Source organism: Pimephales promelas, chromosome 13 (assembly GCF_988280905.1).
Source record: "Pimephales promelas chromosome 13, fPimPro1.hap1.1, whole genome shotgun sequence".
Classification (NCBI taxonomy): domain Eukaryota; kingdom Metazoa; phylum Chordata; class Actinopteri; order Cypriniformes; family Leuciscidae; genus Pimephales; species Pimephales promelas.
The window spans coordinates 8257445-8277599 of NC_142781.1; the positions used below are offsets into that span (position 1 = coordinate 8257445).

The window sequence follows — 20155 nt, forward strand, 5'->3', positions numbered from 1 at the left end:
GACTGTGGTGCCACTATCCAGTGGGCCAATCTCTGCTTGGAGACAGCCTTTCCCTTCTGCTGTCCTCCATTATAGACAGAGCTGTTCTGACGTCCTGAAGCTCTGCGCTTGGTCCACACACAGACGCAAAGTGTGGATGGGAAAGAGCAGAGCCAGGGCTGGGTCTCTGCCTCCTCCAGGGGCATCGCTTGCAGGTTCACCCCCTGGTCCCTGAAGGGAGTGGCGGAAACCTGGGGCAAGTAACAGGGCACGTATACGTTTGAATTCCAGGCATGATTTGTTGACTGAAAATGCTTGCAGATCCCCTGCCTGCAGTCAGGAGCGCCTTCTTAAGAGACAGGATTTTAAGCTCTACTAACTGCAGGGATTTGAAGAGGTCACTCTGTAAGGCCGCTAAGACCAAGGTGAGGGACAATTTAACCTTCTCGTGCCAGTAGCGGAGGAAAAAACATTGGGAGAAACCAGGCTCAGTCAGGAGACAAGTTCTCCTCTGGACATGATTATATGAGACAGTACATGATTTGTATGGGGGTTTTGTTCATGCAATTTGTGGTATTTTTGCATCAAAAACAGTTCTGTGATCTAGGACCTTTATCCACTTTTTTTTTTTTTTTTTATTATCCGCATTCAGTTATTTTAGCTGTACAAAAATGGTCCCGTATTATTTGGCTGGTTTGTTTCTAGCTTGTAAAATTCTTTGGTTTCCTGCTAAGATTTTATTCTAAAGATTTTAGACATTTATTTAGGCATTTATTTATTTATTTTACGTACTTAAGTACCGGTACTCTTGACACCTTTAGTATAGATATTAAAGGACAGATGTGGTTAAGATCTGAGTCTTTGTGGCTGTGTAATGACCATCTAACCCCCCACACACATGGCTTTTATGCCCCATAGACCGCTAGCCAGTTCAAAGCTAGCAATAGGTCACCGGTGACTTTTATCTTTTACCCCATTGGCTTCAGAGAAAGGTTTTTAAATGGAGAGCTTGCTTTTAACTCAGAACAGGTGAACTTTATCAGGTGTCCTTAATGTAGAATTTCAGGGCATACTGTTACATTTTGGTAGTTGACATTTGACTATGCAAGGGATAAAAGGTGATACTTTTTCTTTTACAGCTTAATATACAGAGGTAATTACTTTATAAGTAAACCTTTGCAGATTGGTTTTCATGAAGTGTAAACAGAGTGGTGCTATCACAACATTGGTCTGTATGTTTGAGCTTCAAACCAGCCTGACACTAGTGATGTCCAATTTCATCCTTCTTTTGAGCAAATTTGCAGCAAATAACCAGTGAAGCTGGTTACAAAATCAAACTGAATCAAACTTTAGTTTCGGGTTGATGACTGAAGGTGCAATTTTGACGTCACAAATCCCCTTACATCCAAATGAGACATTTTTGAAACTTTATTAAATGTTCTTTTGTATTGAGGAGGACAATTTATTTAAGATTTTTGGTCTAAAATATCCCAAAACTACTGGAATAATGTTAGATGTTTTGCTGACTTGTGTACGTACTTTATCACAGAGAAATTAATTGTCTATTTAAACCAGTGTAACGACCCGTGTCATTGCTTCTCCTGTCATTGATGCCATATACGCGTTACCCTCGATTTATGGTTTTACTTCCTTAGAAACCATGGAAACAACAGTCACTATTTGTTATTGGACAGGTGAACAACTGTTTGGATACCTTTATGGGGTTAGTCTTATTGTTTTATTCTCGTTTGTTTGTTTTTTTTATTCACCACGAGTAAGAGGTGTGTGCCATGCCTCAGTGACAACACAGTTTTGTCAAGACGTGGCTAACACATTGAGGCCCTGTTTACACAAGAACGCTCGCGGGTGAAAACGTAAAAATATTTTATCGGATGTGCCTTTCGTTTACACGGCAACGGCGTTTTTGAGCCTCAAAAATTGAAACCACCCTCCAGAGTGGAAATCTTAAAAACGCTCCACCACCGTGCTCCCGTGTAAACGGTAAAAACGCAAAAGTCTGCTTGACGGTGAAAGTTGTACGCAGGCGTGTGGACTTGGTGTTGTTGTAGTATGCACTCCTAGCCGCCTGAAATGCATGCTACATTGAATTTCACACACTTTTGCGTCTCCGTTTGCACGCGGATTTCCCATACAAAACGCTCGTCTAAACGCAGAATAAAAAAGATGACTTTTGCGTTTTCTCTTCAGAATCGTTTCCGTGTAAACAGCCTAAGAAAGAGCTTAATTTGTTGTAACTGTAATACAGCATTTTCTTCACCATACAATATATTTTTATATTAATTGCATACCATTTAGCAGTGTCATACAGCTTTTATTAATGTCATCCAGCTTTTATTAATATGAAATTCTAATAGTCAAGCCTTTATTTATATAGTGTTATAATACAGATTGTTTCAAAGCAGCTCTACAGAGATAACGTGAAAATAATATAACAGTTTGTTTCTTGAAGAAAATAGCGTCACAGTCCCGCTTGAGTAAGTTCAGTGATGGTTAATTTTTGTTGTAAAAAAAGTTATTCATTTAGTTCAATTATATATATTGCCGTTCTGGAGAAAACCGTGATGTTATCATCCAACTCAGTTCAGTTCTCAATCTCATATAATGGTGTCAATGCAGGCAGATCAATAATATTGTTGAATATTAGTATTAATCTAAAATGTATACAATATGTAATAGGGAGCCAACCGGGCTAATAATTCCTGGTTCTGATAAACTCGAGCTGCTGCATTTTAGACCAGCTGGTTTATTTATTAAGCGTGCAGGGCAACCACCCAGTAGAAATTACAATAATCTAGCCTTGATGTCATGAACGCATGCATTACTTGTTCTGCATTTTTAATTGGGAGCATATGATGTAATTTAGATATATTTTAAGATGGAAGAATGCAGTTTTACAGATACTAGAGACTAGGGATGTCCCGATACCACTTTTTCACTTCCGATACCGATGCCGCAGCTTTGGCTATTTGCTGATACTGATATCAATCTGATCATTTGTAATACTAATACTGAGCACTTTGCTCAATTAGCAACCTGAAAACATCTCACTCAAATAGAGAAAAAATACAACTCCAGTATATAGTCCACAACAACAGTTTGAAAGACAGATTATGAAAGACTCACCCTTTATTCAAACACTACAAAAAAGGAAGAAAAAAATACAAGTTGCGTACTTTAGTACTTAAAGCTACCAACAGGTTTAAAATAAATCATTAACAAGATTTAGAATTACCCTTTGATCCGTGTACTTTTGCTTCCATTCGTTTTTTCTTTTTTTTTACCCATAAAACGAAAAATGAACGGTAGTAATTTTAAAACGTGAAGTTGAACACCAAAATTTTCATTTAAACTGTAGGCACGTCAAATGCAGCGCAACATTTTTTTTTACGTATTTTCAGATTTTTTTGTGCACCCAATTTTTTTATTTATTTTTTTATTTTACAAAAGCACAGTGTTTTCTTGTATATCTCCGATCTAGAGTCCTGGGCCAGTATTAGCACGATGCTGTAGATCGGATCGGGACATCCCTACTAGAAACGTGATTTTCAAATGAAAGATTGATTCTTCTCTCTCTTTTCAATGAGCACACCCAGGTTCTAAACCGACGACGAGGACTTGACAGAGCAGCCATCATGTGTTAGACAGTTTTCAGGTTATTACGTGAGGAAGTTTTTTGTCCAATAATTACAATCTCTGTTTTTTTTTTCAGAATTAAATAGTAGGAAATTGCTATTTGTCCAGTTTTTTTTTATATCCGCTATGCATTCTGTTAATTTTGTGAATTGGTAAGATTTCATCAGGGCGTGAAGAAAAATAACGCTGAGTATCACATGTTATACCACTGTATAACAGTGAAAACTAATGCCATGCTTCCTAATGATATCTCCCAAGGGTAGCGTACAGAGTGAACAGCAACGGTCCTAGTACTGAGCCTTGTGGTACGCCATACTGAACTTGTGATCGATAAGACATCTCTTAATTTACTGCTACAAACTGATAACGGTCAGATAAGTATGATTTAAACCATGCTAGTGCAATTTCACTAATATGTGTTAATAATAGGGATATATAGGGAATAATAGGAATTATTTATTATTAGGGCCCAAGCCCTGAAAGGGCAAAGGCCCTATTGTTTTCCTTGGGATTATTTATTAGGGCCCAAGCCCTGAAAGGGCGAAGGCCTTATTGTTTTCGTTAGGATTATTTTTTTCTGTTATTATTATTAATTTTTATTATTATTATTATTTTTCTTACGACTATTCGGGCACGTTTGGGGCCCTTAACTTGCTCAAAGCTGTGCAAATGTGCAAAGTTTCAGAAACGGACGTGGTAAGGGCTCAGTAGCGCCACCTTTTGACAAAATTGGGATTGTTAGTTTTATCTACAGTTACAAACATCGTTATGTATGTTGTACTCCTCAAGCCGGACAACTTTCTAATTTACACTCATTAGCTAGGACCCACAGAAAGTCAGATATTTTTGTTTGAATATGGTGAGCCTCTCTCTGAGCCTACGTTTCTGTATGGCAAGCCATTTTAACATTTAAAATCTAAGTTTTACTATCTGGAATTAACATTGTAGATATCAACAACGTCTTTCTGACTAGTCATAATTACATTTCGGATAGTTTGTATTATCATTTAAAATATCTGTAACGTAATTGTGACTAGTCGAAACAACAGATCGGTATGGCAAACCATTTTAACATTTAATCATTTTAATCTACTAGTCTCTATTTTCACGCTACCGTTGTAAAGAACGATACTTAAAACATAACCCTAAATCGCCATAAGGCAGGGCTTTTCAATTGGCGGGCCAAGTGCGGCCCGCCGATCATCTCCATGCGGCCCGAGAGCACTCCAACCGCCCCCTCCTATTTTCTGGTGGTGCGGCTAAATTTGGTTTGATATGCGCGTGGCCGCAGTGGCGCATGCAGCTGGATGACTATACGCACTGTGTGTATGAGCGCTCCGACTGACCTGAGAGAAACGTTTTCAGTCCGAATATTTCAGCAGTTATTATGTGTGTCCCGTATTTCTGTCGACTGAATCAGCGATATTAATCATTCGTTGGTTCGATTCCTATTTCCTTTTCATGAATTGGCCAAACGCGTGTACATAACAGTCGGACACGATTCGGATTCGTTCAGACCGTTCTGTCACTGAATCATCTGAAGCGGTTTCTCGGTCAGTAAGAACAAATAGAGAACAAAATAGCGCTGGTTTCAGTTGTTTCACTAGTTTACTTTGAACTAGGCAGCACGGGCCAGTGTATAACGGAACGCAAAGCTTAATGGAGTTGCGTTTACTCCCGCTCCCGGACACTATTATTAAACAGCGTTGCGACATCCATTGAGAAGCATTTCAATCGGACACTCCTCACTGTTACAAACCACAAATCACTCAAGGATTTTAACTAGTTTTAAATCGGATGAAACAGCCTTAACATTCCCAACACTACTGATGAGGTAAATAGCAAAAACATGAACAAAGAATACTATAAATGCCATAATCACCACCCTTACAAACATTTACCATGAATGTAATAATTTACCATGGTTTGGGCAGAAATGTGGAATATTTATATTGAATACTATGTTATAGTCATTTATTTTGCATTAGATTTATTAGGGGGGTATAATTCATTGTGTGTATAATTGTTTACCTGTTTAGGCATTTTTTATACAGTGGTAGTGAGCCACAAGTCAGGATATTTTAATTTAAGCCTATAATAATTATTAATAAAATAATTCTTACCAATAGCTATGATATTGCATAATTCAATATATTTGTAGCTGTAAAAAGTTATTTATTATGGTCTGCATACTGTTGGGTACCACATTTCCTAGTAAATGCAAAACCTTTTTTTTTGTTTACTTTAGCTCACTTATTGATACTGTTATGTCTCAATAAATGAGCTAAACCCACCGGCCCAGCTCAACTTTTCGATTTAATAATGCGGCCCTCAAATGAAGCTAATTGAATAGCCCTGCTGTCGCCAGGCTACCGTCTTAATGAACGAGTCATGGATTCATTCGTTCAAAATGCTGAATCATCCAGTAACACATTGCTTTAAGATGCGCGATGGTTCGCTGTGATCTTTGTCTAACTATTTTCTCTGCTGAAACAGAAAAAAAGTCAATATTGCATCTAAAATGTAAGTGACATGTCTTGTGTGTGTGACTATGTTTGTTGCAGTGATAAGAGTTGCACCCTTGTTAAAGTTTAAGGCCTTGTCTTTCTGGATTTATATATCTTCTTTTTTTAACAAAATATGCCTACAACCCATATATTTTAGATTTATTATTTGCTTTAAATTTAATTAAGATTGTATTTTGGTAATTTAACCTGAATGAATTTAAAATGAATGTGCTATATTTCAGATCATATATTTGTTTTTCTTCAAATTTGGATTAACATTAACTTTATTCTCAGCTGAATTATAAATAATTTATTTCTGTATAAAATAAAAACACATTTGATTTTTTTTTAATCAATGTAGAATGTGTAACTGAAAAATAAACAGATTAGGGCTCTGTTCGAGGACAAGTAATTAAAACCAATGTGACATGATGAATGTCCAAAAGATGGCAGAGAGAGAGAGAGAGAGAGAGAGAGAGAGAGAGAGAGAGAGAGAGAGAGAGAGAGAGAGAGAGAGAGAGAGAGATTTTGGTTGCGTGACAGTTGTAGGTTACAGTTTGACAAGAGTTTATAGTTTGACACAAGCACAATGTTGTGTTTGTATATTGCAAGTGTACACAAATATATATTCCAGTTTGAATAATTTCCTGTATGAACAAAAGGACCGAGTACAGTATGTTTTTATGTCTCCATTGTTCAATCTGTGTGGGGAGGGGAGGGTGGGGTCTGGTGTCTCTGTTTATGTGTGTGTGTGGTAGTGGTGCAACGGATCATCACTGATCCGTGATCCGTTCGGATCAATGTCTTCGGTTCGGCACACACGTGATCCGCGGATTGATTATGAAAAAAAAACAAAAAAAAACGTGCGCATGTTGTTCAGTCAACGCACAGCTTCGTCATAGCGAGCGGAGGAACGGAGAAGCTTGAACGCCCCGCGTCATTTCAGGGCTCCAGACCAGACTGCGACCAAAATTTGAGAGTGTGCGACTGAATTTTACATCCAGTCGCACATGTGCGACCAGTAAATTTGCCACACGTTAAACGCATGGTAAAGCGGTGCGTCAATGAATCCGTGACAAGAATAGCGCGCGTAAACATCTGTGGGAGGGAGACGGAGACAAATATCACAACCTGATGTGCGTCTGAGCAATCAGCGATCTATCGACTCGTTAGTCGTTGCCTAGCAGCGAATGCAAACAAAATGAAAGTGGAACGAAAATACGCTACTCATTTATGATTAGGACCGTGGTCGGAGCAGCAGCAGCAGCGATCCATTGACAAAATAAAGCCCCGAACTTGACAGTCGCGGGCCGATCTCGCTCACGCAACACTGTTACTAGGAGATCCAGTGAAGAAATCCATTGAATTCGCCTCAGAATTAATAACATCAACACCACGAGATCCAATTAGAAACACTCCGATTCGGCGCAGGTTTCTGTTATAAACCATATCAGATCAAACAGAGCTGACGTGGAAACCAGGAGAAACACTTATAGAAGGCTTTCAGTCCACAAATCAGCCTATATGATAATGTGTAAGAAATAGTCAAATGCTTACAAGTAGCCTACTACACATCTTTTCCCAGCACTTCAATAATATCATAAATAAATGTTTTATTTTTTTGAATTTTTTATGTGATTACCAACACATTTTTTGTTTATCCTTTAAAGATTGTCCTAAAATGAAAAAAGTACGATGATATTTTTACTACTTTTATTAATTGATATTAAGACATTATAAATGATAATAACTAAGTTAATTTCATCTACACCCTAAATTAAGCTTAGTGATTTATTGTCAGCCCCAGTGCTACCAGAATTATTTATTTATTTATTTTTTTTTTGTAGAACTCGCTGTGAGTTCTCATTTGAGGTGATGCTGCCCTCAACTTTCAGTCTGGAACCCTGTGAAGTTAAAATAAAACAGAATATCATAATGTTAAGTCTATTTATTATTAAAGAATTTGTCAGTAGGCTATTACAGTTATTTTGGGGGAAATTTTTTTTTTTTTTTTTTTTTTTTGCTGATCCGAAAAATGATCCGATCCGTGACCCTGATCCGAGAAACGATCCGATCCGTGAGTTTTTTGATCCGTTGCACCCCTAGTGTGTGGTTATATAATAAGGTGGTGGTGCCACTGGCTTTATATATATATATATATATATATATATATAAAGGTGGTGGTGCCACCACTATATATATATAGCTGCGAGCAGCGATGAAGGGCCAAAGCCGGCGGTACTGCCACCCCGGTGCCTTTAGGTAACTAAAGGCACCGGGGTTGCGGTGCCACCGGCTTGGGCCCGCAATCGCTGCTCGCAGCTATATTTACATGTTGCGTTCAACCAAATAATTTATTTATTTTAGGGCTCCTCTCACCCTCCCTCCAATGTGTCTCCAAAGCTACACCTCCTTCAAAACACATGAATGCACACACATCAAGAGCAGAGTTTGCAAAGCATCATTAGAGACGGTGTTATATTACCCGTCACAAAGCCTATATAAATTAAGTACTTGAAAAATTGCCAGTAGGGTAAGAAAAATACTCTTAATGCAAACGGAAACAAGATTTATTTATTTATTATGCCAATGGGATGCAAAAATGAATATTAGTTCAATAACTTACCATTCTGCCAGTGTTCACCTCTGATATTATAACAGCGATTTAAGATAATTAAATTTGCATATTGAAGTATTTTTTTCGGGTGCTGTTGCCATGGTGAATTATAATTTCGGAGCTCCTCTGATCATAGTCTTGGTGCCCGCGCTTAATTCAGAGAGTCAACTTACTCAGAGTTGATTGAACTAATTCAATTCAGCTGTTCTGAAACCAAAAATTCAGAGTTTTCCATCTCAGGGTAAGCAAAGTCATGCACTCGCCGCCATCTTGGCAACGCCTCCGGGCAGCTATTTCGAACTTAACAAGACTAGGCTCTGTCTAAATGAATGGGCAGAGCACTTTCTGCACAATTGCACTTTCATTGGTCACCGGGAAATAAAACTACATGTATAGAAACAGCAGTAAAATATGATAAAAATCACTGAAAAAGTTTAATGACTTTGCCCCAAATTAAGGTTTAAAACGCCGTTTTCCCACAGGTTATACTTTTACTGCGCATGCGCAAGGGTTCTCTCGCTCTGTCGCGCGCTGCACAGTTTGAAACACAGTATGTGCGCGCGCTCTTGCTCGGTCGCTCTAGATTCCGGGAGATTCGAACTAATTTGCGGGCATCAACGAGCCTCTATCAATCTGCTGGAGACACCTGGAACTTCTGGGAGACTTGGGATGTCTGATATTTACACTACGCACACATACACTGCATATCAAATCTGCCGCCTTTTCAAACAGTAACGTATTTAAATGTTTCCCAGCTTGACCGTTAAAAGCAGATGATTGGCTGTCCAGCGGGAGGGGCGGGGCATTTGCATACAACCGCCATCTTTGGTGTTACGGGTTTTCCCTATACATTTTTATTAAGGATTGAGGAAGTGGCATGTCTCTATATAAATAGTCTCTGGGGTAAGTCAACTCTGAGTTCAAGTTTTAATCCAGAGTTGGTTGAACCTCCTTACTGAAACAAAATGGAAATACATGGGTTGTATGGCAGGTAGGACATGATATCATTGCGTTTGGACCGAATGCAATGATTGGACAATGTTTTTTGCTCCTGAGACTTTCACAGACTATATATGTAATGTGAAGAGAGCTTCAACCAGTATAAGTACAACCAGCCAAAAGTGTTAATGTAAAAGAAAATGCTTACTAGTTACTATTATTAACTTTGGATTGAACCAATGTCTGATTTTTAGAGTGATTTTCAACGTAATTAGCCTCCTTTTTTGACATTAGCCTCTCTGCTTATGGCTCTTTCAGACTGCACGATTTTCAAAGTAGTCAGGTCGCTGCTCTTTTCACACTGCATGACTGTCTTGGCCAGCATTCAGTCGCTGCTGTGTTCACACTGGACGATGGATCGGCGACAGAAGGTTTCACACTGCATGACTTTAGAAAAATCGCAGACAGACTCTGTCTAGCACGCTGCACGCAAACTACATTTCACAACAAACACGCGTGAGATATAAAGGAAACAACGCGCGACACCACACGTGCAAGACCGGAGTTCTCACGTGAGACTTTTTTTTTCGACCCGGTTGTGGTACAGCTGGTGAAACAGACACGAGTGCTCCTGCCAAATTTCTACTAATTTTTCTTCCATTTATTGTGTCCAAATAGACCGAGAAGCTTTTTTTGTTGAAACAATGCCATATCATGTTGATATGTGATCTATAACTCCTCCCCGAACTCCCTGCTGCTCTGTATCTTGCTCTCTCACTGGCTGCCGGTGATCGCCGATGTAGTTTTCAGTCAAAACACTTTTCACACAGCAGGATTTTGAATCGCCGACAGGTCCAGATATTTAGCATGCCAAATATCTCACGGGCGTCGGCGACTCGTCGGTGATTCTCTCAGTTCGCGTCTTTGTTCATTCACACTGCGTGATTGTCACTCGCGTGAACGAGCGCCGATTTGCCTGTGATTTCGGGCATTTGTCGGCGATTTCTCAAAACCTGTCGGCGAGCCAAAATCGTGGCTAAAATCATGCAGTCTGAACTCGGCATTATCTTGTCCTCTCTGCGGCTCCTCTTTTTAAAAACTCCTTACTAGTCACAGCTGGTCTCTGGGGGACAGACTAATGGAGCTTAGAACAAATAGTCAATATGAGTTGACCAGTTCTTCATGTATTGTATCAGTGTTAATTTGATCTAAAACATTTTAAATCTGTCTAGTAATTCTGGATTAAAACTATTCTTTGTTGCATTTTTCCAAGTCTGTAAATGAATGGCAACCTGTAAATTACATAGACATGGTTATTTAGAAATGAATGTTCACTCCAAATTGTATTCTTTGTGTCCATCCACCTTTTCTTGTCCTTGCCAAATGTATTGTGAAGGAAGAGAAACCTGGATGGGTTTTGCACTGCAGTCTTTGCATTCCTTCAGTCTACAAATGATTATCAGTTTCTCAACCCTTTTATGAGCACAACCAAGCACAGCCATTAGCCCCTCCCTCCATATAAAGAGGTGTAATCTATTTGTTCACATGAGCTGGTGTGTAACAGTTGACTTTTAAATCGGGTGAGAAACAACCAGTACCAGTTTGGTACGGGGGACACTTGAATAAAACTAGAAAAGAGGATGAGAACAAAAGAAACCCTCTTAGCTGGAGGCAATTCATCACCAATCCATAGTTGTTTGGGCCATAACAAATATTGGGGAATGGTTCTCCAACCACATCTGAAAGTTGCTGCTCTTAGGAGTATTTGGGAAGAGAAATGGTGTTTCACTGGGTTTAATCTCAGGTTGTCACAATTGTTTGGTAAGTCTAGAGGCTTTTCTCTCATTGTTTTTTTTTTTTTAGTTTTTTTTTAGTTTTTTTTTTTTTACTTTGGGTCATTTAGAAGCAATTGGAAAACTGGGAATTTCTATCTTCCAAAACAAGGATTGAATGAAATCCTGCATTCAATGATCCTGCTTCAATGAGTCTTCAGAATCTTCTAGGTCTGACATTCTGAAATTGCCTTAAAATATCAACTAGGTAAGCAGCTCAGCTTAAGTTTGGCCACTAGACAAATGATTATACTTCACAAAAGCACAAAATAGTTAGAGAGTTAGTCTAAAGGTGTAGTGCATTTATTCACACAAAGCAGTTTGGCTCAAGAAATGTGGTTTAAAAAATGAAGCCATATTATTTGTTTTATTGACATTGTTAATTTGTAAATGCTTGTCCATTTCCATATGCTAGCCTTAAATCTTTTTTTACACACACAATATCATTGACCTCCCTCCAACGGTTTGGAGATATAGAGGTGAAAGTCCAGCGTAAAGGGGATGGGCTGGCAGGAGACGTCAGTGCTGTTGGAAAGTGTTTACTTTCAAAATCCTCGTATGGAAATGAAAGGCGAAACATTTGTTTCCTCCTTCTCTCCTGCTGTTGACCTCAAGTTCACTTTTATCTGCTGGAAGACGCCGACTCTGAGCAAGTATGGGTTTATTGTTTGTCTGTCTTGACGGGTTTAATCTTAATTTGGACCTAAGAAAGTGCTCTTAAGAACGAATCTGTGAAGGCTGTAATTTAATTAGAAACTCATCATGTCACATTTCGTCAGGAAAAATAAGTTATATTTAAAAAAATGTTCTGTATAATAAATCAAGGTTATATTAAGGTGAATACACCAACACCATTAGCTAATATTGTCGTTTTGTTAGGTTCAGTTCTGATCAATGTGGTTGTGAGATCATTCCCTAGCTGGTCAGAGTCTATTAATGTGTGTTGCATTATTATTTGTTCAAACTATTCCTAATCTTTTGACATGCACAAAATATGATCTTCAAAGGACATGCATGCATTCCTCAAACTGAATGGTAGTTTTGGATGAATGTCTACTGGGAATTTCAGTAGACATTCTGAATAGGGAATAAAGAGACTTATTATGTGCACGGTTTAGGAAAGGATGAGTAATTTCATATTTAACCAGATACCAACCTAATTAAACTGGACTTTCCTAATAGGCTACTTCTGTTTTGATTGCTCTTTCAGGTAACCTGCTGACTGTTCAATTTTTCAGTTATGACAATACATACCCGAGTAATGTCAACTCCTTTGTAAATCCTAATATTGATAATCCATTATGCACCATTTAGTTTAAGCAATTAGTCATTTTTTTCATTCTCTTGCTCCATAAACTAGCTTTTGAGCTATGTGTTGTGTATTTCGTGTAAAGATATTACATAATAGCTAAATACACAAGTCTTATACAGAGTCTGTGTTGTTTGTCTATTTAGCTACGTTATACTATAATTCATGTTACACTTTTGTAAAATTGTATTGAATGTCATGAACAAAAATAGTGTTCATAAAAGTTAGTTAGGTGTGTATGGTATGACCAAAATCTGATGCATAACTTTCACGAGCACTCAGCTTGATTAAATTAAAGGCGCAATCCCGTGTCTGTGACCATTATGACACCTGCAGTGATTACCAAACTGTGATGAGCCAAATAGAAAGTGATTATTAAAGAATAGCTGAGCATCGGCTCACAAGTAAAATGTACACTGCCTTATCGTTCAAGTCCTAATTGCTTACACCAACTTTTTAAGCTTTATACTTGGTTTTAATAAATATACACTATAGTACATTATGTAAACATAAAAAATACTACTGGTATACTACTAATGCTACTGGTTCTTTTTTGCCTAAACCAACAATTCAACTAAAAGTGTTTCATATCAACTACTCTTACATATTCGCACTTTAAACTGTAATACATCCCAGTGGAGGGCCTGAAAGTAAGTCCATTTGTTACTTAATTAATTGCAATTAAAGACTAGTGTTCTAATGGAAAAAGTTGTTTTAAAATTAAATGAGGTGACATTTTGGCTACTTGTTAAGGATGATTAGTCATTTCAATTCACATATTGTTGCACTATTGTTGGTTTGATTGCTTCTGTTGTTCTCATTTGTAAGTCGCTTTGGTTACAAGCATCTGCTAAATGATTAATGAATGATTAAATGTAAATGTGTGAGAAATGCATTGTGATTGTCCGTGATGTGCAGAAAAATCACACTCTGTGTACCTTTGTCTCTTTTTCTACTTTAGAATCACCTCGGTTGTCCACTGCCTCTGTTGGCAGTAATGACCGGGCCTCCACTGCTACACTGTCCGATTGCTCTGACTTCACAGATGTTCAGAGGCCCATAAGCGGGGTCTCCACCATCTCATCTGGGTCTGGTTCCTCTCGGGACGGCGTTCTGTTGTCAGGTATCCCATCCTCTGGTGTGCCCATTGAAGACAATGTGGATCTGGAGTTAACGCCTGCTGCCGATTCAAATGAGACTCAGGGCAATAATCTCGCCCAAACATCCAGTCAATTTTTCCAGCAAAATAGCAGCAACACTGTTAACAACAACAACGACAGCTCCTCCATTTCCAACAGTTCATCTCCATTTGCTGCCAACACCATGGCACCCAACCCTGAGCTCACCTACTTGGACCGTGTGGTCATGGAGATCATTGAGACGGAGCGGATGTATGTGAGAGATCTGCGGAGTATAGTGGAGGTCAGCATGAGTCTTAACCTTTACATACATTTGCAAACAACTGAGTAATTCCATGTCAAATCAACTAAATTTCTGAAACTTTCCCAACTCAAAACAAGAATCATTTCTTGTTTCAGTATAATTTATTCTTCAGACAATCCTCTAAGTATCAGCTGTTTTAAGTTACCCACGTTTGATTTTTTTTTTACCATTGAAAAGCAGTAAAATTCAACAATTTGAACATGCAGTCACAATGTGATCTCCATATCTATGCAATTGAACCATATAACACCTTAAAAATTAAGGTTTCAAAAGAAAATTTTAAAATCATTTTGAGATGTCCACACTTCTCTGTGTATGAATGAATGAATGAACGAATGAACGAATAAATGAACACGAGCTGTTGTTTACTACAGCTGCACAGTGCAGTTCATTCACACTTGCACCTACTTTAGTAAACATGTTATTTTCTAGTTTAGCTTTTACCAAACTATATTGATATAGCCTACTGAGATAAGTAAAAATAGACTAAAATATGTTAAAATACAATGTCTTTGTACAAGCAACAAACTTCAAATTAACTGATTATTTACTAATTTATCATGCACACGATATTTTACAGACTAAATATGAATGTTTAGACGAGATTTCGTTGATTAGTTTTTACTGTAAAAAAATACTACTGCCACATCAAATCGCCAATTTCTGCTCATATATTAAATATATAGTAGCCTATAGGATTTTGTCAAAAATAAATTAGGTATATTGAATTATCAACTAAAATATTATTATAGTGTTTGTTCCAATATTCAAACTAATGAATCCTTACCTTTTGAAATATATATTATTTTTTTATAAAGAAAGAGTGCACTTAGTAAAATTGCAATAGTTATTGTAACCTTTTTTGTGTGTAGGCTATTATAGTCAATTTTGACAATTTTAGACAATTTTGCGGAGAGGGTACATATTCCACAACTTTCTGAAAATACAGTATGAGAATTAACTACACAATTAATAAAAATGTTTACCTTGGATATTATACAATTTGCCTGCATACAAAATTTGTGGAAAAGACATTTGTTCAAGATGTTTCCAACTCTAACTTTGAACCAATTCTATTAGGATATATATACATTCTTTTGTACTCAGTAGGGATGGTAAGATTCACCGATTCGCATCTGCATAAAAGCTAACGATGCAATGCATCGATTTAAATAAGTGTGCATCGGATACAAGTTGACATTTGATCGACATTTGCATCGTTTCTAATACCTGCATCTGTAAAAAACTATGTATTCATATATAATTATTAGTAGATACGCAATACTTTTACTATTTAGAAAGTTACCAATCATTTGTGACCAATATTTTATTATGAAACTGCTGCGTTCACACCGAACGCAAATAGAGTGTCTGGAGCGAGTGATTTCCAAGTCAACAGATGCGTTGACGCGGGTCTGGAGATCCTGCGGCGTGAGATGCGTTTAACGCAGGGTGATTTCGGCTCATTCGCGCGTCCAGTTCGACTAGATTGATGTCTCCTTTCTGAACTGTTGCTCAAGTGCGTTCTCTCATCGCGACTGCTACAGCTGTTACATGAATATGACGTATTGCAAAACTACGGAGTGCAAGGCGTGTCCTGAGAGTCACCTACCTTTAAACCTTAAAGTACGACATTAAGTTCATTAAGATCTGGTTCACAGAAGCCTGTGACTGCCAATAAAAGTTTTTCATAGATGTATATTTTTACATCTGAATACAGTTATGAAAGACCTGTTTGTGAAAGTTTTTTTTTTATTTATTTTTATTGTTTATGTTAAAACAGAACCCGCTTTTATAAAATTTTTTGGTTTTGTGAAAAAAAAATATAAAGGAACCAAGCCATAAAAGTCAGATGGCACTTCAGCTACTTTATGATTTGCTGTATGTCTGAATAAAAGAAATAAAAGTTTACTATCTATACCATATTGAATTGCATAGCATCATATTTTTATCCATTGCATCGTATATTAGCTACATTGAATCGCATCGTCTTTAATCGGATCACAGAGTAGTGAATCGTATTGCATCACATCGGTAGCTGCTTATATGTATCTTTAATGTATCCTATCGTTGGCTGTACATTGAGATGCGTATCGCATCGGCCTGAACTAGGAGATGCGCATCCCATGCACCAAGTGATACACCTGTGTGAAAGGCTCATTATGCAGTTCATTATGCAGGTCATTGTCTTCTCAGGTGTGAATCAGAGCATTATTCATTATCCTCACAATCCTCACAACTTCAAAGGCTGCTTTAAAGGGACAACAGGCAGAAATGCTGTTTTTGTCAAACAGCGACCCCTAGAGTAACTGTGGAGTACTTGTTTTTAACGTTACTGTCGTAAATACCACTCACGGAGAGCGTGACATGTTACATAGTTTACAATAGTACATTGTGTTTAATTTGTCGTTTAATGAGATCTAATATATGTTGTTAGAGGTCTTCACGGGTCCAAAAATTCATGCCCGAACCGAAAGAGACCCGTAATGTGCTACACCGACCCGGACCCGTCGTTCATTTCAAAAGTTGGACCCGGACCCGTGCAGACCCGAGAAATGTCATAAATGTACTGCCCGGACCCGACCTGGACCCGTCTATTATTTGAAAACTGGACCCGAACCCGGCAGAAAGACACAAATCCGACTGGACCCGATTGTCGTCACATATTATTTCACACAAGTTGCGAAAAATAAAACTTTTTGTCTTACCTAATTTTAGTAGCCGTCGTCTCACTTCCTTGTAACGTTACCTGACTGACTGTGATGCATTACAATCCACCAACAAAAAAGTTCTATCCATGTTATTTCTCTCGTTATTCCAAGCTTAATCCACTCATTATTTCAGCTTTAAAAGTTCACTTGATGTCACGGTGATGGATGACAAATGCAACCTTGCACATGTACATTCTGACTCGAGTTAAAGGAGAACTCCGGCGAACAATGAACCTTTGGTCTAATAAAACATCGGTACCTAGTCAACCGTTCTCTGAGATTTGTTTTCATGATAATCGAATGTAAAGAGTTTTATCTCTAAAAACTGTTTAGCGTATAATGCTAGTAATGGGGGCATTGAGTAAGTAAAAAGAAATCGCTAGTTTATACCACTAATAAGGCTCAAAATAGCCCCACACTAACGCTGTAACATAATGAGGCTCCATACATGCAAAACGAAGCATTGAGAACTTTGTAAGTGTACAGACCGTTTAATAAGAAGATACTTTATGAAGACAGTTCACTTCGTGTATACAGACAGGAGCCATCTTAAAAAATAGTCTCGATAAGTCGATCCCCGAACGCCGCTCATACAGTTCAGAAGTTTGTTTAACTTCATAGAGTTCAGATCACTCAGCACGACGTTCGTGGTTTGACTTATCGAGACTATTTCCTAAGATGGCTCCGGTCTGTATACGCGAAGTGAACTGTCTTCATAAAGTATCTTCTTATTAAACGGTCTGTACACTTACAAAGTTCTCAATGCTTCGTTTTGCATGTATGGAGCCTCATTATGTTATTGCGTTAGTGTGGGGCTATTTTGAGCCTTGTTAGTGGTATAAACTAGCGATTTCTTTTTACTTAGCCAATGCCCCCATTACTAGCAATATACGCTAAACAGTTTTTAGAGATAAAACTCTCTACATTCGATTATCATGAAAACAAATCTCAGAGAACGATTGACTAGGTACCGATGTTTTATTAGACCAAAGGTTCATTGTTCGCCGGAGTTCTCCTTTAACTCGCATAATAACTTTAACTGTTTGCCCTTTTGAACTATAATAACGATTGCTTGTTGCTTGTTCAGCTTGATCATATCTGTGCTCTCTGCTCTTCATTAAGTCTGAATCTGACCACCAAAACTTTAAGATTAAACAAGACGGCTCATTTATGCTATCATAAAAATAGGAGAAAATGTAAAGCGCGGTTTGGTGGAAGCTCTTCTCTGGTTGCCATGGAAACATGACACGCGCTTGAGATTGCACTTTGCACTCCGATCGCACGGGTATTACATACACACAATGTTAAACAGACCCGGGACCCGAAGTAATAGATTCGGACCCGACCGGGACCCGGCTGATCATTTAAAATATAGACCCAAACCCGTACGGGTCCCGGGTCGGGTCCCGGGTCTGGGGTGCACTGTGAAGACCTCTATACAGGGTCCCCGGACTCCCCGCAGGTCCTTAAAAAGACTTAAAATGTCTTAAATAAAATTTTCGCTTTTTTAAGGCCTGAAAATGTCTTAAAATCTGAAATTTCCAATAAGGAGGTCTTAAATTTCACGGATGGACCTTTAATTTCTTGTCTGATTGGCCATCCGTTTCTTTGTTTTATTTACAGACTGCGTTTACGAGCATTCATGCTTGGTTGCCAGATTTAAATAATTAAATCCCCAGTCAGAGCTTTCTGTTAAAAGAACACGTCTACCCGGTCTTGTCAATGGTATCTGGCAACCATGCTCGCGTGCGCTCTACACTGCTGAAGAAGCGCGGATGATCTGAAAACAAGAGATAAGTAGCTGGAGTTCAGGGATCTTCATTTGATATTATCAAAGTTTAATTGAAGTGTCATTGTCGTTGGTCTTTATTCTGTCACAAGCTGTTTGTGCATCTAAATCTACGATCAATACAGGCTGATATCCAGAAGTGTTTTTATTGTTGATCATATTATTGCTGTTTTGCAACGAAAGCCACTGCAGAACTGCAGCACACAGCGGTGATTCGAATTCGTGAGATTCAAGACACGTTCATAAATTCAGCCACTTGCTTTGTTACCATGTTTGTTACTAATGAATGAATGACTCGATGACGGTTGGCGGATGACTCGCTCATAAAGACAGTGACTTACCGCCACCTACTGGTAATTTGAATTTAACATTTAAAAGTATTACTTCGTTTTTACCATCATTGATATTTATTGAACATTGTTTAATTTAAAACATTATTTATTTTATTAAAGTATTTATAAAGGTAAAAAAATGAACAGGAAAAAAATCGATTAAAAGGGGCAGATATTGTCCCTAAATGGAAAAGGTGTGACTGCAGTCTAAGTGCAAGAGGGGTTACTGTATTCTAAAAAATTGGAGAACCACTGAACTAAGGAACAGGGATATGTAGAATTGCACAAATGTTACTGCTAAAGAGTGCATTGTCAATACAGCTTGTTATCTTGATTCAAATGTCTCCATAAGCTTAATTGAATAGGCCTAAAGCGAAAAATTATAATGTCATTTTTTGTCTAAAGACTACATATAAAATAGCTACCAAAATGAATGTCAGTAACTGAAGTTTGACTAAAAGTAATGTCTAAAAGTTGACAAAAAATGCAATGACTTTTCGTCAACTAAAACTAGACTAAAACTATGAAAGACAATATTACCAAAATGTGACTAAGACCAATAAGCATTTTCATCTGAAGACTAAGACTAAAACAAAAAGGGCTGCCAAAATTAACACTGTCGTGTCTTGCTGAACATTTTCCTTTTTTTGTGTCGTGATAAAGTCTTAAATTTGCCTTTTAGAGTACTTAAAAAGGTCTTAAAAGTCATTAAATTTGCTGTTAAAAAATGTGCAGATACCCTGCTATATCTTGTTAGTGATGAGAATTTTCACGTGATTAAGTATAAATGAGTTAAAATAAGTTAGAGTATAAATGTGTAATGTTGTTGTTGGAGTATAAATAATATCTGTAAAATTATAAAGCTCAAAGTTCAATACCAAGCGAGATATTTTATTTGACAGAAGTAGCCTATCATCGAACGGCCCGTTTGGACTACATCCCTCTACTTCCTTCTTTAATGAATGACGTCAGTAGAACAGTTTTTCGACTAAAGTCCGCCCACAGGAATGCTCCCTCAACTTCCTCAACTTGCGCACTTCTTA

At 37.9% G+C, this 20155-nt stretch overlaps 1 protein-coding gene across 3 annotated transcripts in view; it reads left to right on the forward strand.

Annotated features, from left to right (window-relative positions):
• The window catches only part of plekhg3 (pleckstrin homology and RhoGEF domain containing G3), a 97954-nt gene that overhangs the window by 45114 nt on the left and 32685 nt on the right, over nt 1-20155 (forward strand). For 2 of the 3 annotated variants that reach the window (XM_039667128.2, XM_089118392.1), the window contains exon 3: nt 13799-14259. In XM_039667128.2, the coding sequence (XP_039523062.2) occupies nt 13799-14259 (461 nt within the window). Of the gene's footprint in view, nt 1-11291; nt 11518-13798; nt 14260-20155 lie in introns of those variants that run through there. The other variant, XM_039667129.2, reaches the window with a different exon arrangement.